At 46.3% G+C, this 22,643-nt stretch overlaps 1 protein-coding gene across 6 annotated transcripts in view; it reads left to right on the top strand.

Annotated features, from left to right (window-relative positions):
* LOC308240770 (membrane progestin receptor alpha) overlaps positions 1 to 22,643 on the top strand; it is a gene marked incomplete at its 5' end in the record, with an annotated part of 31,737 nt that overhangs the window by 7,028 nt on the left and 2,066 nt on the right. For 3 of the 6 annotated variants that reach the window (XM_080654184.1, XM_080654183.1, XM_080654182.1), the window contains 2 exons: positions 2,369 to 3,403; positions 19,425 to 19,551. In XM_080654184.1, coding sequence (XP_080510310.1) covers positions 2,390 to 3,403; positions 19,425 to 19,551 — 1,141 coding nt within the window. Of the gene's footprint in view, positions 1 to 2,368; positions 4,598 to 7,519; positions 7,598 to 19,424; positions 19,552 to 22,643 lie in introns of those variants that run through there. The other 3 variants (XM_080654185.1, XM_080654187.1, XM_080654186.1) reach the window with 3 other exon arrangements.

The following is a 22,643-nucleotide window of genomic DNA, read 5'->3' as shown; positions in this document are numbered from 1 at the left end:
TAGATATTTGATTTAATGAATGACATGCTGAATAATGATAGCCTGAATAAAGTAACTGGTACTGACAAATGCTACTAAAAAACTATAGCATATAATTAGGAAGTGATTAATAGCACTTGCCATTTTATCTTGCCAAGAGCAGTGTAGGGTAATGGTTAAGATTGGAAATAGGCCTGGCGGCGTGGCTCAGTAGTTGAGTGTCAACCAATGAGCCAGGAGGTCACAGTTCGATTCCTGGTCAGGGCATAAGCCCAGGTTTTGAGCTTGATTCCCCAGTGTGGGGCATGCAAGAGGCAGCCAATGAATGATTCTCTCTCATCATTGATATTTCTTTCTCTCCCTCTCCCTTCTTCTCTGAAACCAATAAAAATCTATTAAAATAAAAGATTGGAAACAGGATTTAGATTTTACCTCTGCTGCTTCCTAGCTAGGTGGATAATAGGGTACTTAACTTCTCTGTGCCTCAGTTTTCTTATCTGAAAAATGGGATAGTATCAACTTCACAGGGTATTATGAAGTGTAAATGAGGCCATTGAAATGCTTAAAACAGTGTCTGGCACATTGCAAGCACAGTGTAAGCATTTGCTATGATTAGTTTTCCTTTCTATAATCTCTGCCATATGATGAAGTTTCTGAGGGCAGGGCCCAAATCCTTTTCCACTCTGCCCTCCCCTGGATCCAGCACAGGACCTGAGGTAGAAGAAGAGCTCAGTACTTGCTGAATGAATGAGTTTTAAATGCTAAATTGTATAACCCATTATAAGTTTCCCATAGGGGAAAGTGGGCAGGGGGCAGTAAGGAGGTCCCCTGGGTGTGGCAGCTTGTGGAGGGAAAGGAAGTTGGTGTGACATTTGGGTTAGATGGGAATTGAGGGTGGGAGCAGGTCATAAAGTCTTGAAGGCTAGGGTGAGGGGTTAGATTTGATTTTTTTGGGGGGTGGGGGTGGGGATTGGCAGCCATGGCTGGGATGGAAGGGCTGGAGGAGGGAACTCTTAAGTGGGGGTGTGGCTGAGGGAAAGGGCTGTTTTAGAAGGATAAAGTTCCTGGAACTTTCAGCAAAAAAGTGGCTTTTTGTTGGGTCTCAAAGGGTATGAGGTATTTATCAGAATGCAGTTAGTTGTTCTTTGACTCAGCAAACACGGAGTGTCAGCTACCTGCTGAGCACCAGGGTTCACAAAATAACGAGACAAACTGCCCAGCCTCGAGCTCACATTAACAATTTTTTAAAAAATATATTTTATTGATTTTTTACAGAGAGTAGGGAGAGGGATAGAGAGTTAGAAACATCGATGAGAGGGAAACATCGATCAGCTGCCTCCTGCACATCTCCTACTGGGGATGTGCCCGCAACCAAGGTACATGCCCTTGACCAGAATCGAACCTGGGACCCTTGAGTCCGCAGGCCAACGCTCTATCCACTGAGCCAAACCAGTTAGGGCTATATATATTTCTTTATTGATTTCAGAGAGGAAGGGAGAATGAGAGACAGAAACATCAGAGAGAATCATTGATCGGTTGCCTCCTGCACGCCCCCTACTGGGGATTGAGCCCAAAAACCAGGCATGTGCCCTTGGCCAGAATCGAACCCGGGACCCTTCACTCCACAGGCCGACGCTCTATCCACTGAGCCAAACTGGCTAGGGCCCCATTAACAATTTTAATGTCCATGCAAAGTGTTATATGGTCAAAGGATACGTATGTGATGGTAGGAACTCAAGTGGAGAGGCCATCATCTGAGGTTCAGGGGGCTAGGGAAAGTATCACAGATGAAATGGGTTTTGAGGGATGAATATGAGTTTGCCAGATAAGCAAGATGAGGAAAGTATCTCAGGTGGAGGGAACAGCTTATGCAAACTTATACATATGTGAAACAGGCCCAGGAGGCTGGTGAGGCTGTGGCTGGATTTGAATACATTGTGGTTGAGCAATACTAGGCTGGAAATGACAGCAGGGATAGATCATGGGGGGTCAGTGGGAGACTAAAGGGGCTAAAAGTAGAGGCAGTTGGTCTGTTAGCAAGGTCAGTGTCACCACCCGGTGTACCCTGATGGCAGCATAAACACAGGAGGAAACAATGGGGCTGTTTTGTGGCGCTTGAACTCGAAAGGAAGTGGCTGAGGTAGTGAGCCTTATTAGCGAATGCATTCCTCAAACATTTATTGAGCACCTATTAAGTGCCAAGCATTATTCTAGGCATTTGGGATACATCAGGGAGCAGGACAATCATGAATCAGAGCTGAGCTCTCCCTTCGGACGACTCCTTTCTTCTGAAACTCAGCGTAGGATAAGGGGGTGGTCAGGAGGGAGTAAGAACTGGGCCTGGGGGTGAAGACACCAGCTCCTGACTTTGCTCTGGTCCCTCTCCCAGCTCCCTTCCCAGTCCACAGCCATGGCCACAATGGTGGCCCAGAAGCTTAGCCACCTTCTGCCCAGTTTGCGGCAGGCCCACCAGGAGCCTCAGCCATCTGTGCAGCCAGAGCCTGTCTTCACGGTAGACCGAGCCAAGGTGCCACCCATCTACTGGAAGCCGTACATCTATGTGGGCTACCGGCCACTGCATCAGACCTGGCGCTTCTACTTCCGCACGCTGTTCCAGCAGCACAACGAGGCGGTGAACGTCTGGACCCACCTGCTGGCAGCCCTGCTGCTGCTGCTGCGGCTGGCCATTTTTGTGGGGACCGTGGACTTCTGGGGAGACCCCCATGCACTGCCCCTCTTCATCATTGTCCTCGCCTCCTTCACCTACCTCTTCCTCAGTGCCTTGGCTCACCTCCTGCAGGCCAAGTCCGAGTTCTGGCATTACAGCTTCTTCTTTCTGGACTACGTGGGTGTGGCTGTGTACCAATTTGGCAGTGCCCTGGCACACTTCTACTATGCCATCGAGCCTGCCTGGCACGCCCAGGTGCAGACCATTTTCCTGCCCATGGCCGCTTTTCTCGCCTGGCTTTCCTGCACTGGCTCGTGCTACAACAAGTACATCCAGAAGCCCGGCCTGCTGGGCCGCACGTGCCAGGAAGTGCCCTCAGCGCTGGCTTATGCACTGGACATCAGCCCGGTGGCGCACCGCATCCTGGTGTCCCCCAACCCTGCCACTGATGACCTTGCTCTTCTCTACCACAAGTGCCAGGTCATCTTCTTCCTGTTGGCTGCTGCTTTCTTCTCGGCCCTCATGCCTGAGCGCTGGTTTCCTGGCAGCTGCCACCTCTTTGGGCAGGGCCACCAGCTCTTCCACGTCTTCTTGGTCTTCTGCACTCTGGCTCAGCTGGAGGCTGTGGCGCTGGACTATGAGGCCCGGCGGCCCATCTATGAGCCACTGCATACCCGCTGGCCCCACAACTTCTCCGGCCTCTTCCTGCTCACCGTGGTCAGCAGTGTCCTCACCGCATTCCTTCTGAGCCAGCTGGTACGGCGCAAACTCGATCAGAAGACCCAGTGAAGGGAGATGGCAGCTGGTAGGGAGGGAGGTAGAGTGGGAGCCCAGGGGTCCGGGCTTGGCTCCATATAGGAACAAGGCCTGGTAAAGTTGTTTGTGTCTGCACTGCGGTGTCTCTGTGCGCACGCCTCAGCTACCAAGGATGGCATTGGCTAGTCCTTGGATTTAGGGATTGGCCTGGAGTTCTGGGGTCCACTCCTGGGCCTGCCCTACCTCCCTGACTTGGGAGAGGGAAAGAGATAAAGATGTGGCTACCCCGGTTTGCCTCCCCACATTGCCTCTCACTGCAGGTGAGGATGGGGGGCGGGTGTCAGCTGGGGCCAGGACTCTGGTTTGGGGCTTCCAGATTATCTAGAGGGGGTGAAGGTGGAATTTAGGCCAGAGTTAGATTTTTAAAAAAATATATTTTATTGATTTTTTACAGAGAGGAAAGGAGAGGGAGAGAGAGTAGCGTCAATCAGCTGCCTCCTGCACAACCCCTACTGGGGATGTGCCCGCAACCAAGGTACATGCCTGTGACCGGAATCGAACCTGGGACCCTTGAGTCCGCAGGCCAATGCTTTACCCATTAAGCCAAACCGGTTAGGGCCAGAGTTAGATTTGAGCTGAGAGGCAGAGGAGGCCTCAGCAAGTCCCGTGTATCAGATTTCATTGGTGGGTGGGGAAGGGGCAGGACCAAAGTGTGTGCAGGATCTTACCATTGTCTGAACCCCAGCCTGGAGTTTTGGAGCTCCAGAGTCCCCAAAGGTAAAGATTGTGCTAGGTGCAGGTGGATCCCATCCAGTGCCCCATTTCCCTCAGTCACTGTCCCCTGCAGCGAGCTCACCCTCCGAGCTTTGGCCTCCATGTTCCAAGTGTCCTGTTCCCAGCCATTCTCATGGTTTCCACTGGGCCCTCTGGATGAGTGTAGGATCAAAGACTTTAATATTGGGATGAACTGTCAGGGGAAGCACTGAAGAGGGAATAATCGGTATGGCCTGGGGCCCTCAGGGTTTTGGGTTGGGAAGGGCGAATAGGAGTTTGCAGATGGAGAAGAGGAAAGGTGTTTCAGGCAGAGGGGAAAACCTGTACAAAGACCAAGGGGTATGGAAGGAGTTCCGTGGGGCTGGAGCGAGGGGTGGTCTGGACTTTGATATGCCCTGGGTGCAATAAAGTTACTGTGATAACAGCTGCCTCTTCGTTTTTTTGTCTCCTGTTCCAGGGAGACCCATGGGCCTGCTCATGGTGTGGTTTCGTTTTGTTTGTTTTATCTTTGCCTGAGGTGACATTGGGGCCTTGTATACTATATGTATGAACTTGTTAATGTTTTTCGCAGCCATGGCCACCGGCAGTGGCAGCAGCAGCAGCAGTGGGGTGATGGGGGTGGCACCTTCCCCTGATCGACCTAGTCGCCTCCTGCAGAGGGAGGCCAGAGGCAGCAGCAGCAAAGGGGTGATGGGGGCAGTGCCTCCCCCTGATCTTCCTGGTCGCCTCCTGCAGGGGGGGGGGGGCAGACTGTGGCTCTTGGAGCGGGCCTAAGAAGTGGGGGGCAGTTTTATTATTAAGTAAAATTTAGAAGTTAAAAGAATGTTTTAAAAATATACATCAGCCCATTTTATAATTTGACAAAGATTTCATTTTTTGGGCTTCAGTCAAGGAGGATTTTATGTCAATTTTTCAGGGTATTGCTGTATGTTAACTTTTATAATAATGCTTTCTTCAGAGTACACAAGCAGTATATGTACAGTGAAGGAAAATTAGAAAGTACAGGTAAGAAAACCCCCCAAATGCCTAAGAAATATATAACATCTATGAAGATTGTGGTTAGGAATGGAAGTACAGGGTGGAATACCATCATTTTGCATTTCTGAGGCTTTCAGAATTTACCAAGTACTTTCACAACTGTTACTTCACTTGATCTTCTCTAAAATCCACAGTAAGCCACGAAAGTCAGAACTGAAAGGTAGTTTTTGACTCCAAATTTTTAGTTTTCATTTTAACATTTTTCTAAATTCTCTCCTATATGGTTTCATAGTCAAGCTTGGATTTCCTTTCTTTGAATTACAAAAATAACTCATAAACTCCACGTCATGTTAACCACTTAAGGGTAGGGTTGTGGACCCCAGATTTGGAGCCTGTGGATCTGAAACTCAACTCCACTCTTCCTTTTTGAGACAAAGAAAACCCTGAGCGCAGGGGTAGTTATCCTATCTAATAGAGTAATATGCAAATTGACCATCACTCCAACACACAAGATGGCTGCCCCATGCGGTCAAAGATGGCTGCTCCCATGTGGATACAAGATGGCCACCACAAGATGGCCAGCAGAGGATGGCAGTTGGGAGGGACCAGGCCTGCAAGGGAGGGCAGTTGTGAGCGATCAGGCCAGCAGGGAAGGGCAGTTGGGGGGGAGCCAGGCCTGCAGGGGAGGGCAGTTGGGGGGGACCCAGGCCTGCAGGGGAGAGCAGTTAGAGGTGACCAGGCCTGCAGGGGAGGGCAGTTGGGGGGGACCAGGCCTGCAGGGGATGGCAGTTAGGGGCAATCAGGCTGGCAGGGGAGCAGTAAGGCATCAATCAGGCTGGCAGGGAAGTGATTAGGGGGTGATCAGGCTGGCAGGAAGAAGCGATTAGGGGCAATCAGGAAGGCAGGCAGGCAAGCAGTTGGGAGCCAGCAGTCCTTGATTGTGAGAGGGATGTCCGACTGCCCGTTTAGGATTGGGCTTAAACGGGCAGTCGGACATCCCTCGAGGGGTCCCAGATTGGAGAGGGTTCATGCTGGGCTGAGGGACACCGTGCCCCCCCCATGCACAAATTTTGTGCACTGGGCCTCTAGTCTATATATATAAAAAGCCAGTGTCCATGATGATCAGGACTACCAAACGACTGCTCACCATGAGATGCATTGAGCACCTTTTGGTCCCTCCCCCTGGCCCGCGAGCAGCGGCTCTCGTGGTGCGGCGCGGCACGGTGGGGCAGCTCTCGCGGCTATGAGGCCTGGGGCTCAGGCCTTGCAGCCATGGCCACCGGCAGTGGCAGCAGCAGCAGCAGTGGGGTGATAGGGGTGGCACCTTCCCCTGATCGACCTGGTCGCCTCCTGCAGAGGGAGGCCAGAGGCAGCAGCAGTAACAGGGTGATGGGGGCAGTGCCTCCCCCTGATCTTCCTGGTCGCCTCCTGCAGAGGGGGGCCAGACTGCGGCTCTTGGAGCAGGCCTAAGCCATCAGTAGGACATCCCCTGAGGGCTCCTGGACTGTGAGAGGGGGCAGGCTGGGCTGACGGACCCCCCAGTGCACGAATTTTTGTGCACCAGGCTGCTAGTTATCCTATATAATAGAGGAATATACTAATTATCTGTTATGTCCTGAGGCATAACGACCCACTGCATAACCACCTGAGCATGGATCTGCAGGAGGGTGGGGCAGCGAAATACAAGCGGGGCAGGGCAGTAAGCAAGTGGGAGGTGGAGAGCTACAGGAGAAGGCAGGGCAGCAAGCTATGGGGGGGGGGGCGGGGGGAGCTACAGGAGGGCAGCAGCGACCTACTGGCATGGATTTGTGTGCAGGGCTACTAGTCTATAATCTATAATAATAAAAGGGTAACATGCTAATTAGACTGGACTTCCGGACATCCTTTCTGATGAAGCCGCCTGGAGAGAAGCCAGCCTGGGTCCTGGTGCTGGAGGGAAGCTGGTGCCGGCAGCTGGGGGAAGGATCAGGCCTCTAGTATTTGCAATAAGGAAGTACAACTAACTCAGCAAGAAGAAAATGCACGTTTCTTATGCAGACTCTCGAACGCGTCCACACAGCATATTTCCCGGAATACAACCTTTGAATGAAAAGAGAACACGAAGTCCTTCATAAAGAGAAAAGGGCTCCATGCAGGAGAAGATGGGTTTGTGGTGTGGATTCAGCGTGGGGCGGGGCTTAGAAAGGGGCGGAGCCTGGGCCGGCCGGAACGGACGCTGGGTGCGGTGCGTGCGTCAGGTCGGCGACGTAGCTCCGCCTCCAGAGTTGGCGCGAGATCCGAACGTTGGCCTGAGGCTGTGGTGGCTGTTCCTAAGGCGGCTGGAGCCCGACCCCGCGTGAGGCAAGCTAGGCCTCCTCAGCGGCCATGAGGCGCTCGGGCCCCGAGGAGGAGGCCTGCGGCGTGTGGCTGGACGCGGCGGCGCTGAAGAGGCGGAAAGTGCAGGTGGGATGGTGGGGAGCGAGAGGGTGTTTGGGGAGGGGTGAGGGACACTTTGGGGGACCGGGAGGTGATGAAGGTAAAGTCAGGGACTGAGAAGGAAACAGCTTTGGGAATTCAAAGGCGAGAGGGAGTGGAGTCTGAAGAAGAGTGAAAAATGGAGTTTGGGGAGGGCGGGGAGAAAGGGGGGCGGAAGGAAGGCAGACTGGAGGGGTATGGAGAGACTGGGACCGCAGGTTTCGAGGTGTGGGCGACTCCTCAGGAACTCGGAGCCCTGCGAGGCGGCAGGAGGAGAGGCTGAAGTGGAGGGCAAAGGCGGGGGTGAGGGGGGGCCCTGAATAAAGTTAATATTAAAGACGAAAGAAAAAGGAAAAAAGAAAAGGCTGAAGTATTGTGAAGTTCTCATTCTGAGTAGCCGCCAGCTTGCAGGCGGTCTACCTGAGAGAACCAGGAACTTCAGGGGGGAAAAATGGAAGAGACGGGGAAGGGAGCTGGCCTAGTGTTTATTGAGCACCCACTGGATGCCGGACACTGTGTTAAATACTGAATATGCGTTATATGTATCATCACCCTGTGGGGATGAGGAAACTGAGGCGGTGACGCACCCAGGTGCACCCACCTAGGAAGGGTTGGAAATCACACCCAGGTTTGTCACATTTCAAGATTCTGTGTTAGTCATTACAAAGGAACAAAAGTATGAGATAATCCTCATTTGTGGAATATAATGAACAACATAAACTGATGAACAAAAATAGATCCAGAGACAGAGAAACATCAATCAGAACGTCAAACCCCAGGGAAGGTAGGGGAAGGAGGGGGTAAGGGGGAGAGATCAACCAAAGGACTTACATGCATGCATGTAAGCCTAATCAATGGACACAGACAACAGACAACAGGGGGGTGGGGGCATGAATGGGAGGTGGGGGTAATGGGGGAATAAGGACACATATGTAATACCTTAATCAATAAAGAAATTAAAAAAAAGTATGAGATAATCTTTAATGCTTATTGAGCATTTTACGCTGGGCATTGTGCTAAGTGTTTCAGATATGTTATCTTGTTTGGTACAACTCTATGCGGTAGGGAGAATAATGATACCCGTTTTATACATGAAAACTGAGGCTCAAAACACACGAAAGGCAGGATTCTTGCTCTAAAGTGGCTTACAGTTTAAGGGGAAGAAAAGGGGTGCACTTTGCTGAAGTATCACATGACTTATTAATGGTAGGTACTCACAAAAACACAGTGATGTAGATACTGCCATTATCGTTTTTTAAAGATGAAAAAAATCGAGGCTTAGGTTAAGAAATGTTCCCACGTAAGCCCAGTGCTTACTGCTACAGAGGCCAGTGTTCTTATTCTCTACAAGGCAGAATATAGGCCCAGGTGAGTGGTTTCAAGGGAAATGTGATTTTGGAGGCGAGAGATGATCATGATTTGGGATTAACAAGGAAGATTAACTGAGCAGGTAGAAAGGGATTTGAGATTAGCCAAGTGTGCTGAATTTGGATAGTTTGGATAATAGTCTCAAGACCAGGTGGTTAACCTAATCTAAATCATGAACGACAGTCTTTTCTTTGGGTGGCTACAGCTTGCTTGAGTAAAAATTGAGTATTGTTGCCCTAACCGGTTTGGCTCAGTGGATAGAGCGCTGGCCTGCGGACTCAAGGGTCCCAGGTTCAATTCCGGTCAAGGGCATGTACCTTGGTTGTGGGCACATCCCCAGTGGGGGGTGTGCAGGAGGCAGCTGATCGATGTTTCTCTCTCATCGATGTTTCAAACTCTCTATCTCTCTCCCTTCCTCTCTGTAAAAAGAAAAATCAATAAAATATATTTTAAAAAAAATTGAGTATTGTTAAAAAAAAAACCTCTTACAGCCCGGTGGGTGTTGCTCAGTGGTTGAGCGTTGACCTATGAACCAGGAGGTCACAGTTCGATTATCCCGTCCAGGCACATGTCTGGATTGCATACCTGGGTTGCATGCCTAAGTTGTGGGCTGGATCCCCAGTAGGGGGTGTGCAGGAGATAGATGATTCTCTCCCATCATTGATGTTTCTGTCTCTTTCCCTCTCCCTTCCTCTCTGAATTTAATACAAAAAAGCCCAGCCAGCACGACTCAGTGGTTGGGTGTGGACCTATGAACCAGGAGGTTGCCAGTTCAATTCCTGGATGGGGCACGTGTCCCAGTTGTGGGCTTGATCCCCGGTGTGGGAGGCAGCCAATCAATGATTCTCATCATTGATGTTTTTATCTCTCTCCATTCCTCTCTGAAATCAATAAAAATATATTTTAAAAAAGAGGAAAAGAAACAAACACCGAACACATCTTACAACTAAAGCCATTTCTTGAGAAGTAACAAATGACCTACCTGCTCCTTTAATTTTTTTTTAAACTTAATGTTTTGGGGATAGGTAATACAGTCACGTGGCACATAATTTAAAATGTATAGGATATACAGTAAAGTATCTCCCTAATAGTCCTAACCATCCTTCCCCATCTCGGAGGCCACGGCTTTCTTATGTATCTTTCTAGAGTTATTCTATGCATCTGCAAGCAAATCATATCTTCTTTCTTATAAATAGGATCATATTATTCATTGTTCTGCAATTTGCTTTTTCACTTATTGCATATTATGGATCACTTCATATGCATTCTTAAAGAGCTGCTCCATTGTGTTTAAAGACTATATAGCATTCAATTCCATGGAACAGTAGCCATTAATGAGACATTATTGTTTTCGTCTGTTCAGGTCAGGTTCTGGTGAGGACTTTCTTCCTGTCTTTGAGATGGCCACATTCTCATGGCCTTTCCTTGGTGCATGTTGCGGGGAGAGAGGGGGAAAGTGGGGAAGAGAGGAGGAGAGATGGGGGTGAGGTACAAATTGCTCTTCTCAGATGTTGCAATTTTTACAAGTTGAAGGCAAGATCCTCTGCTAGCAAAAAGATTACCGTTCTGATACTCATTTTATTGAGGTGGTCTGGAAGCTGTTAAAAAAAAATTAACTTCCACAGCTGAACGTCTTTTTTTAAAAAAAGGGTTGCCCTGCCAGGTGGCTTAGTTGGTTGGAGGGTCATCCCATATACCAAAAGGTTTTGGGTTTGATTCCCTGTCAGGGCACAACCTAGGATGTGGATTCCACCCTGGTTGGGGCGCATACAAAGATGTGAGTTTTGAAAGAATTAACATTGGCTATTTAGATAAAGGGAGTGGGAGAAGGGGAAGGGGAGCTAGTTCTGGGATAATCACAGTCTATTAGGAGGAAGTGTTTGCTCCTTTGGATGGATGGGCAACAGTCCAGAAAGTTCATGCATATGCATGATGAGATGGCTCCTAGGGTTCAGTTGCACCTGGCTGTTCTCTTGGATAATGACAGAAATAGCCACCTGGAAGTTAAAGTTCCAACACACATCGGTGGCTGTGAGCGTCCTCCCCTGCGCAGAAGGGTTGTTGGTTTGATTCCCATCTGGTCAGGGCACATCTGGATCTCTTGGTCTCTCTCTCCCTCTTTCCCCCTTTTCCTCTCCTCTCCCTGCCTCCCTTTCCTCTTCTCTCTCTGGTGTGGATTAAAAAAAAAAAGTTCCAACTCACACTCAGGAATGTAAGCAGTCTTATTGGTTTTTGCCTGCAGTTGTTAACTGATTAACCCCTTCTTGTCTCTTCCTTGAGATTTGTGTATATTTGGCAAGAAGGCCAGTATGGCTGGAACAGAGTGAGGCAGACAAGAGTGAATGAGATCTAAAAGGTGTGAGATGGCATGCCATACATGGACAGATCGTGTCTTATGGGGGTTGGGGCTTCAACAGAGGACTTTTGGGAAGATACATTTCAGTCCATAGCATGTGTGTGTGTGTTTACCAGTCCTTTACTGACGAAAAGTTATCTCTAATCTTTTGTTATTAAAAACACTTCTGCAATGAAAAATTTATACACACATCATTTTGCATATACTAATACATGAATGTATCTGTAGGATGAATTTCTAGAAGTGGAATCACTAGGTCTGTAGTGGAATGTATCTGTTTTTAAAATTAAGAATATGAAACATATGACTTTGTTTAGTAAATATAAAAGTCTCTCCCTTCTATACAATAGTTAAAGTTTGGATCACTTCAAAACCTGAAACACATTTTCTGCAATGCAGGAATTCCTGAGAGAGGACCTTGTGTTAACTAAGTTTGTTAAATCAGTAGTTTAAAGTTATCTTCCTTGGTAGCCTTTTTGTTCTTCTCTAGTTTGTGAATTAACAAGCAAAAAAGTATAAGTTGTATCATATTATAGCACAGTAGAATGGTGACTGTTTTTTCCCCAAATATAGAGAAAAGACTTAATTTATGGTTGGTGGGAAAATACACATATTTATAAAAAATGATCAAAATGTACAATGGGTATTTATTACTCCTGAATTAGGAATAAGCCTTTTATTATAGAATACATTCTGGAATGACACATGTGCTGGGTGGAAAACCTGTATACTTGTTTAATTTAGAAAGAGGAGAGAAATGGAAGAGAATTAGGAAGAGTTCAGGAGAGAGAAATGGAGTAACCCACAGAGGAGTGCCAATAATTTGTCTCTATGTCTGCAACTCTGTCACCCCAAATTACCTCCCTCCCTTCTTCCCTCCCTTCCTCCTCCCCCTCCCTCCCCCCTCCCTCCCTTCTTTCCTCCCTTCCTCCCTTCCTCCCTTCCTCCTCCCTCCTCCCCCTCTCTCCCTCCCTCCTCCCCCTCCCTCCCCCCTCCCTCCCTTCCTCCCTTCTCCCCCCCCTTTCTTTTTATTAATCCTCACCTGAGGGGGGTGGGGGTGGGGGAGAGAGAGAGAGAGACATTGATATGAGAGAGACACATCAATTGGTTGCTTCTCATACGCACCTCAACCAAGGCTAGAGATAGAATCTGCAACCAGGAATGGAACCGGAGACCCTTCTGTCCACAGACTGATTGATGCTTTAACCACTGAACAACACCTGCCAGGGCACCATTTTCTTTCACGGTGTTAATGATGAAAACATTTGTTCTGCTGATCTAGTGTGTAGTGGGAATCCTCTCTCCAAGATCTCCAGGCCCTTACCATCCTCTGATTTCTGGAGGCCTGAACCTTAATGACCACAGTCACTGATACCATTTCCTTCCCTGTTAGTTTATTCCCAGAGTCCTGTTTAAAACTTGGGTTCCCCAACTAGTTCCTGTTTCTCTGACTTTAAGCCTTCCAGCCCATAGCAAAGTACTAAAGGTTCCCTTTTACACAATGTAGAAACCTGCTGCTTCCTAAAGTAGCTATGAAATAAACACAGGTTTGAGGTTTTTTTAAAATATATTTTTATTGATTTCGGAGGAAAGGAGAGGGAGATAGAAACATCAGTGATAAGAGAATTATTGATCAGCTGCCACCTGCACGCCCTCTACTGGGGACCGAACCCTGGGCATGTGCTCTGACGGAATAGAATTGTGACCTCCTGGGAATAGAATTGTGACACTCAACCACTGGGCCAAGCTGGCTAGGGTAGGAGTTCTTTACATATTTTGTATATTAATCCCTTATCAGATAATATGATTTGAAAATATTTCTCCCATTCTATATGTTGTCTTTCCACTTTCTTGATAGTGTCCTTTGAGGCACAAAAGATTTTTACTTTTGATAAATTCCAATTTATTTTTTTCTTTTGTTGCCTTTGATTTTATTGAAAAGACTGTCAATTCACCATTGAATCTTCTGTGAGGGTTTATTTCTGGGCTCTTTCAACTATCAGCTTCTAGATTACTTTGGTAATTTGTTAGATTACCTTGAGAGGAAACATTCACAATTTCAGTGACTGTACCCTTTCATCCTACCTATGTTTTGGACCTTATGTGTGACATCAGTTTTACAGTTACAGGAGCTCATCTTAGCCTTGCTCACAGTATTAGAAAAGCCTTAGCGTTTTCTGACAGTGTTGTTGTTGAAAATGTAGTGAGTAGGTCTATATAAAACAGAAATAGGAATGTATCCTTCCTATATATCCATCCTCTTTGTAAAAATATTTATTGAATTGAGTACTTACTATATTAAGCTAGTTGTGTGGAGACTAGAAAGGAAAGTGAGTCAAATGTTGATCCTAGGGTTTTTGTAGGAGAAGTCTTGAAATATCAAGTGATAAATGTCAAGTTCAAAAGAGGAAGAGGTCACATATGGCTGTAGGAAGCAGAAATATTTGGGGGTGAGCTGAAGAATATGTAGCATTTCAGAGCTGGGTGTGAAAAAGGCCCTTCTGTGTGAAGCACAAAAGTGAGGAAGGTGGAGGCCATAATAGGGACTGGCATCTAGCTGAGTATTATGATGCAGGGTGCATGAAGGGTTTTTGGTAATGGAGGAAAAGGTAAACTGGAATATGAATGTGTGCTGTCTAAGAGTCCACCCTCCCTCATGCTATAGGTAGCAGAGAAACTATTGACAGAACAATGTGATGGTATGATCACAGTTGTTCTTTAAGAAGATTGATCTATATATGGGACTGATTGAACAGGCAGTGAATGGGAACCTGACCAGTTAAGAGATTGTTGTAATAGTCTAGGACTAGGCAAGAGTTTATGAAATCCTGAACTAGTGTAGGGTGTTACTTGTTTTGTAGGTTTGGAAAGTTTGAAGTAAGTTTTGATTTAAAACTCTGTTACTAATTTAACAGAGCTTATTTATATTGCTAGAGATGATGAGAATCCAATAGCTTTTCTTGGTCAGACTCCTTAAATAATTTTCCTTATTAGATAGCACCTCCTTTCAGCCTTACTTGATGAGGCATGATAGTGACTGGTTGGAAAAGGTTTTTGTTCAAAATGTCATCAAATTAATGCTATAAGAGAGTAAGGAGGAAGAGGGGACTTGGTGATGGTGCTGTCAGTGACTAGAAGCGGGAAGAAATCAGTATGAGCCCTGGGAAGCATAAAGGCGGGAGTATGGCAAAAAATAATGAAATACACACATTCATGTATTTCACAGCTATGTTAGTTTATATGGAAAGTGAGACTTCATACATAAATTCAAGACCAGAGTGACCATTATAAAAAAAGAAGTTGGATCAAATTATGTACTAGACTTGTACTGAAGGCCACATGAATCATAAAGGAATTAAATTGGTTTGAAAGCAGGACTTGAAGACACGCTTACAGGTAAATAATCAGAAGAGAAAAAGATAAAATGAAAGCTAAACTGAATTTAAATTCTGTGGAAGAATAAAACATTTCTAACGATAAGAGGAGTGAAGTATATGATCCCAGATCTGCTTTGATACTCTGTGGAGTGTAAGAAAGGGTCACAATTTGGGGATGATTTGCAGCCAAGAAATAAAAAAATAAAAAATAAAATAAAAAGCATCACACTCTGTAAGAAGATATCACAGAGGATACTTATAATACAAGAAGAGTAGGAGCTTTGTCATTGTAGGAAGTCAGTTTTTCCTTCCGCTACTCTGAAAGAAGAAAACTTGATGTGACCATGCATGTGATATAACAAAGAACTAGAGATTCTTTGGTTTGGAGGGATATGTTCCTTGAGATTGGATTGTTTAGGGCATTCTTATAGGGTAAGAATTGTTAATACTTAGGCTGTGTTCACCAAGGGGGTTTGATCCTATAGGAACCCTATGCCTATTAGGCATACGGTATACACTGGTCCTGCCTTTATTTTGAGGTGGAGGATAATCTACTGAGGGACTTTGAGCCTGGGCCCCTCTCAGTTCCAGATGACCTGTTCTTACTCAGTCTTAACATTCCATTGAGATAAATGTGGATCCTTCTAAGAAATCTACAATTGGGGCAACATCACTCAGGACATCATTCTGACCTAAGGAATAAACGTCTCATTTACTCCTGCTAAGTATGGTCATGTTGGTGAAAAGCTTTATTCCTAGACTAGAGGCCTGGTGCATGAAAATTCATGCACTGGAGTGGGGGGGGGGGGTCCCTCAGCCCAGCCTGCCCCCTCTCACAGTCTGGGAGTCCTCAGGGGCGGGAGGCAACCTGGCGGTCAGGGGAAGGCGACGCCCCCATCACACCTCTGCTGCTGCCACTGACAGCAGCGCAAGCCTTGGCCGGCCCTAGTTACCTGACCCTCGGGCAGCCCTGGGCGGCTGGGCAGCTGCCATCCGAGGCTTGCCTGCACCTCGGGTGTTGGCTGGGCAGCTGCCCTCCAAGGCTTGCCTGCACCTCGGACTGGCCCTGGGCGTCTGGGGGTGCTGAGGAGACTGGGCGACACCATCTTTGAGGGCGTGGCAGTCAATTAGCATATTCCCGCCTTATTGGCTGTGGGCGCTGCCATCTTTGTGAGGGCGTGATGGTCAATTAGCATATTCCCTCTTTATTAGATAGGATAAGAGAGAATCATTGATTAGCTGCCTCCTGCATGCCCCACACTGGGGATCTAACTGTGACCTCCTGATTCATAGGTCAACACTCAACCACTGAGCCACGCCAGCTGGGCTACTTGTAGTAATTTTAATAGCTGCTATTAATTTGTCTCCCCCCTGCCCCCCAAAGTATAAGCTTTACCAGGGCAGAAACAGTCTGTTTTGTTCATCACTATATTCCCAGTAGTTATCACATAGGTGCTCAAATACTTGTTCACATACTAACATTTCAAATATCTAGGATGTATGTTTCATAAAAATCTAGAGACTCCTGTGCCTGCTTGGACTTCTCATAGCATGGTAGCCAGGTTCCAATAGTGAGCATTTTAAGAAAGCAAGGCATTTTTGTGACCTCGTTTGGGAAATCATGTACTGTTACTTCTATCATACTTTGTCAGGTAGTGACAGAGTTCTTCAGAACCAAGTTCAAAGTGAGGCATTATGGATCTCACCACTTGATGAGATGGCAAGTTCACATTATAAGAGCATGTGAAATGGGAGATCTTGTATTGGCCATCTTTGACAAAGACAGTCAATTATAGTTGTTTGTAGTTTTCATCAAATTAAAAAACAATTTTACCCATAATTTCTTTAAGTATATTTTGTTCTCATCTGCCTTGTTTTTGGAATTCTAATTATATGTATGCTTGATATCCCATAGATCAGTGGTCGGCGAACTGTGGCTTGCGAGCTGCGGTTTGCTGCTCTGTTGACTAATGAGTTTGCCGACCGCTGGGATAGGGGCTTAATCACAAGGAACAACAACAGCCTGTAATTATTGGAATCGAGAGTCTAGGTCAGTGGTTGGCAAACTCATTAGTCAACAGAGCCGCAGTTTGCCTACCACTCCATAGATCATTAAAACTTTTATTCTTTTCAGTTTTTTTTCTCTCTCCATTTTGAATAGTTTATATTGTCTTCAGGTTCACTGCTATTTTGTTCAGTAGCCTCTAACCTTTGAGCATATTTATAGTAAACTAGGGACCCAGTGCACAAATTTGCACACCTTGAAAGGAACTGTGGGCCTCAAGGCTGTGGTGGGCACAGGGGCGGGTCTCAGCCCATCCTCCACACCCCTGCCCAGCCCCTCCCACTGCAGCCCCAGTCCCCTGTCTGCCTGCAGTCCTGCTCCCGCCGCCGCCGCCACCACTCCCAGGTGCTGACGGCGCCAGCCTGATCACACCTGCTGATAGCACGGAGCAACTGGGACTGGCGCCAGCAGCGGGTACGAGCGGCTGCTGCCCCGATTGCCCCTCATGAGCAGAGGAATGTGGAGAAGCCCTGAGGGGCAACTGGGGCCGGCAGCTGCCTCTTGCACCCACTGACGGCGCCGAGCAATTGGCCAGTGCTGGGTGCCGGCAGTGGGTGTAAGCGGTGGCTCTGGTGCTGGCAGTGGGTGCGAGTGGGGCCGGTGCCAGTGCCCGGTTGGGACTGCGGTGTGCAGGAGCAAAGAATTTTCAATAACCACCAGAGGCTCGCCTGATGATAGCGACCGGCGCCCTGCCTTGGTCTGGTGCCCCCACTCACCTGCTCCACCATTCTGCCGTGGCCAACGCTTGCCATGTTCTACACGCGTGACCCCTGGTGGTCAGCGAACATCATAGCGACCGGTTGTTCGGTTGTTCCACTGTTCGGTCTATTTGCATATTAGGGTTTTATATATATATAGATGTTTTAAGGTTTGTCTGCTAATTCTGTCATCCCTGGGTCTGTTTCTATTAACTGATTCCCCTCACCCCAACTTGTGGATATTTTCCTGTGTCTTCACATATCTAGTAATTTTTTATTGTATGCTAGCATCTTCAGTGCTACATTTTTACGTGTCTAGATTTTGTTGTCTTTAAAGAATACTGAAACTTGTTTGGGTAGGTAATTACTTGCTAATCAGCTTGCTACTGTAAATGCTTGTCTTTAAGCTTTGTTAAGGCTGTTTTGGAATAGCTTTTGCTCTGGCTAGTTTAGCTCTAAGGATAGGGGTGATCCTTCTGAGAACTCCACCACATTCAAAGAGGTCCCTCTACTCTGGCTATAAACTATCCCAGACCTGTGTGAGCTCTGGGAATTACTCAATTTGCAATCCTGGCATTTCTTTGTCTGGCCCCGTGGGTTGTCACCTAACACATGTGTAGGTTACTATTCAGTAATAGACTCAAGGGATCTCTACATAGATTTTTGGATGTATTTCTCTGTGCTGCAAATCCCAGCCACCTCAGCTTCCTCAAATTCTAATCTCAATTTACTCTATTCATCAAGCGAGATGTGCTCTGCCACTCTATACACGGTAGTCTGGCAAGTTCTTCCAAACAGAAAACTAGGGTGGTCACAGGGCTCACCTTATTTGTTTTCCTTCTGAAAAATCCTTTTCAGGGATCACAGTCTTGCACTGAATGTTACCCATTGTCTAAAACCAGTTGTTTCATGTAACTTATCCAGATTTCTAGTTTTATATGGTAAAAGGGAAAGTTCTATACACTATTATAAGTCAAAATATGAATTTTAAATCCAGGATTTCTTTTATCGTTTCAATCACTTATGTTTTTAATTTCCAAATATAAAAATAAAATGAAGTCAGCTTTGGGCTAGAATTAATAATTTGGGTTCAGGTTTCACGCCTACTTCTAACTTGATGCATGAATATTGGTAAATCCCATCTCTTCTTTGACTTTTATAGCCAAATTAAATTGAATACAACCCTATTCTCACTAGTTCTCAGGCATTCCATAGCATGCAAATAGAAATAAAAAACCACACTAAATAAGGATGAAGTTATAAAAGCTGACACTTCCAAAACCTCTCTGGTCCATCTTCCAATTCATACTGTAAAGTATAAAGGGGCCTGAAATAAAAGTATGGTAAGACTGATGCTGTTTTCATTGCCTTTCCTCCTACTGAGTGCCAGGAACTGTGTGAGACTTATGTGAATTAACTCACCAAATCCTCATAACTGCCCAATGGGATAGGTAATGTTATTTGACCCCATTTCTCACATGAAAATGAGACACAGAGATTAAGCAACTTGCAGAGGGTCATATAGCTAAGTGGCAGTGGCAGAATTGGAATTGATTTGAACCCAAGCTGTGTGACTCAGGCGCCACGCTCTTAACCACTGTGTGACTATTTGAAAACTTGAAATGCATCAACTGCTGCTGATGGAGAATCATTGTTTTTAACTGTAAATTCATCCTCGGAATCCCTTCAACAAACCCTGTTTGTTTTGTCAGCCTGATTTCCATGAGGAAGCAGAAAGATTGGGCTATAGTTGGAATTTGTGATTCCTGAGAAAAACACACCATCAGTATTGCAAGAAATGATGGAAGATGATATACAGCAAAAACTACCTAGGAAATAGGATCTGAGGTCCAAAGGGTCCAGCAGGGGGTCACTGGTGTTTACTGAATTTCTCCTGACTGGCAACTGTTTTGATATTAATAATTTCTATTCTTTTTCTCCTAATTTTCAGACACATTTAATCAAGTCAAGCACCAAAATGCTAACACTCTTGCCTGGAGAGAGAAAGGCTCCTCAAAGAACTCCACCTGCAGGCGTTCGGCAGACCAGCATTGCTTCCTTCTTCACCTTGCAATCAGGTATGGTGACCTGCCTGGGAGCACCCAGGGACCAAAAAGGAGTGCATTCATTTTTTTATGCTGGAACATTTATAAGTGACACCAGTGCATAGCTCACCTAATAGAAGAGGTTATAAAACAAAATCGCCTTCTGAAAAGCAATATATACATGCTTTTACAAACATACTTTTCTGGTTCTGTTTTGCTCAGTCTAATATTAAGTATTTGTATTCCCTGTCAGCAGTGAGGAAGGGTATACTTGGGAGTTGAGGGTATATAGGGGAGCCATCCTTTAGTTAGGTGTATGTCTTGGATTGGCCACGAGTAGTCTGCATGATTAATAGATAACTGATATTTTTGTATGAAGCGTCTCAAATTAGTCAAGGTTCAACAATGTTTTTTTTCTTCTTTTTTTTTTAATAAATCTTTATTGTTCAGATTATTACAATTGTTCCTCTTTTTTCCCCCCATCCGGTTCCCACCCCACCCTCTGCTCTTATCTCCCTCCCCCACTGTCCTCATCCATAGGTGTACGATTTTTGTCCAGTCTCTTCCCACACCCCCCACACCCCTTTCCCCCTGAGTATTGTCAGTCCACTCCCTTTCTATGCCCCTGATTCTATAACATTCACCAGTTTATTCTGTTCATCAGATTTTTTATTCACTAGATTTTTAGATTCACTTGTTGATATGTATTTGTTCATAATTTTTATCTTTACCTTTTTCTTCTTCCTCTTCTTAAAGAATACCTTTCAGCATTTCATATAATACTGGTTTGGCGGTGATGAACTCCTTTAGCTTTTTCTTATCTGTGAAGCTCTTTATCTGACCTTCAATTCTGAATGATAGCTTTGCTAGGTAGAGTAATCTTGGTTGTACGTTCTTGCTATTCATTACTTTGAATATTTCTTGCCACTCCTGTCTGGCCTGCATAGTTTCTGTTGAGAAATCAGCTGACAGTCATATAGGTGCTCCCTTGTAGGTAACTGTTTTTCTCTTGCTGCTTGTAATATTCTCTGTCTTTTGCTCTTGGCATTTTAATTATGATGTGTCTTGGTGTGGTCCTCGTTGGATTCCTTTTGTTTGGGGTTCCCTGCACTTCCTGGACTTGTAAATCTATTTCTTTCATCAGGTGGGGGAAGTTTTCTGTCATTTCTTCAAATAGGTTTTCAGTATCTTGCTCTCTCTCTTCTTCTGGCACCCCCATAATTCGGATGTTGACAGCTTGAAGTTGTCCCAGAGGCTCCTTACACTACCTTCGTATTTTTGGATTCTTTTTTTCTTTTTGCTTTTCTGGTTGGGTGTTTTTTGCTTCTTTGTATTTCAAATCTTTGACTTGATTCTTGCGATCCTCTAGTCTGCTGTTGGATCTCTGTATATTATTTTTTATTTCAGTCAGTGTATGCTTAATTTCTAGTTGGTCCTTTTTCATATCCTTGAGGGTCTCACTAAATTTATCGGCCTTTTCTATAAAATTCTTGAAAAACCTTATAACTGTGGTTTTGAACTCTATATCCAGTCGTTTGTTTTCCTCCATTTCTTTCATTTGTGACCTGTTTCTTTGTCTCCACATTTTGGCTGCTTCCCTGAGTTGATAGAGTGGCTTTGTGTGCTAGGTGTCCTATAGGGCCTAGTGGCTCAGCCTCCCCAGTTACCTGAGGTGGACACTCTTGGTGCACCCCTTTTTGGGCTATGTGCACAGTCTTGTTGTAGTTAAGCCTTGATTGTTGCTGGTATCACTGGGGGGAATTGACCTCCAGGCTAATTGGCTGTGAGGATCAGCTTTGTCTGCTATGGAAGAACTTCTGTGCTGAAGACACCCTTATGAGACAAGACTTGCTTCATTGGGGCTTTGGTGCTCACAGAGTCTGCCCCCTGAGTGTGTCCCTTATGGATCTGAGGAGTTGTAATCTGGATGGTCCCACTCTGATCCCTGGGTACATTGGCTCTTGGATCTCCAAGGAGGTGCTAATTTAGCCTCTGCCTGAGGCCACCCAGCAGGAGCTACGAGAGATCTGCAGATTCCTCTTCTTTGTTTGGGTTTTGGAGGTGCCCAGATGAGGCCCAGCTGTGAAGCAATGCAAGCTGCTGCGGAGCCTTGGACCTTCTTTTGGATGTTCTGGGTCTCACTGACTCAGCTGCAGTTTGTTAGGTAAGTTTAGTTTTCAAAGGACCAGGCCATTCATATGCAAAATCCTCTGCGCTCAGCTTGGATGGGGCGGAGTCTCATGGTGGAGCAAACAGCTATGGCTTCATGAGGCGGGGTCACAGGGCGGGGCAAACAGCGATGGCTTCCTGTCAGCCCTGCCCTAAGAGGCTCCTGGTTCTCAGTCTCCCGCAGTAATTGCTGCAAGCACCTCTGAGAGAAAGCCGCCCTCGAGTTCCGCCCACTGCCAGACAGTCCAATTTCTCCCTGTATGAGTCTGGGTCCCCAGAGTCTCGCCCAGAACTGGAGTTCAGAGCAGTTGGAAGCTTTTGTCTCCCTCCTGATTGAGAAAGCCCGCCGTGTACTCAGTTGCCAGCCCTCTCTGCGCGCGTGTACCTCCGTACCTCTGCCTTCCACAGCTCCTGTCTCAGTGGGCTTTTTCCTTCCTTCTAGTTGTAGAATTTCCACTCAGCCAGCCTTCCTGTGGTTCTGGATGGTGTCCGTTTTGTCTTTTAGTTGTAGTTTTGAAATTGTTGTACAAGGCAGCAGTTTAGGTGTTTACCAATGCTGCCACCTTGGTTTCTCTAGCTCTTCACTTTTTTCAACAATGTTTTTTCCTTAGAAAGGTTTGCATTGCCCTAGCTCAGCTCTGTTGACTAATGAGTTTGCCGACCACTGCCCTAGCTGGTTTGACTCGGTGGATAGAGCGTCAGTCTGAGGACTGAAGGGTCCCACGTTTGATTTTGGTCAGGGGCACATGCCTGGGTTGTGGGCTCGATTCCCACGGTGGGGCGTGCAGAGGGCAGCCGATCAGTGATTCTCTCTCAGTATTGATGTTTTTATCTCTCTCTCCCTCTCCCTTCCTCTCTGAAATCATTAAAAATACATTAAAAAAAAAAAGGTTTGCATAAAGTTGGCTTGTGCCTCAACATCCTTTGACGGTTCTTTGCCTGCATGTCCCACTTCA

Source organism: Plecotus auritus, assembly GCF_963455305.1.
Source record: "Plecotus auritus genome assembly, chromosome: 2".
Taxonomy (NCBI): domain Eukaryota; kingdom Metazoa; phylum Chordata; class Mammalia; order Chiroptera; family Vespertilionidae; genus Plecotus; species Plecotus auritus.
This window is presented reverse-complemented; position numbering and strand designations above follow the sequence as displayed.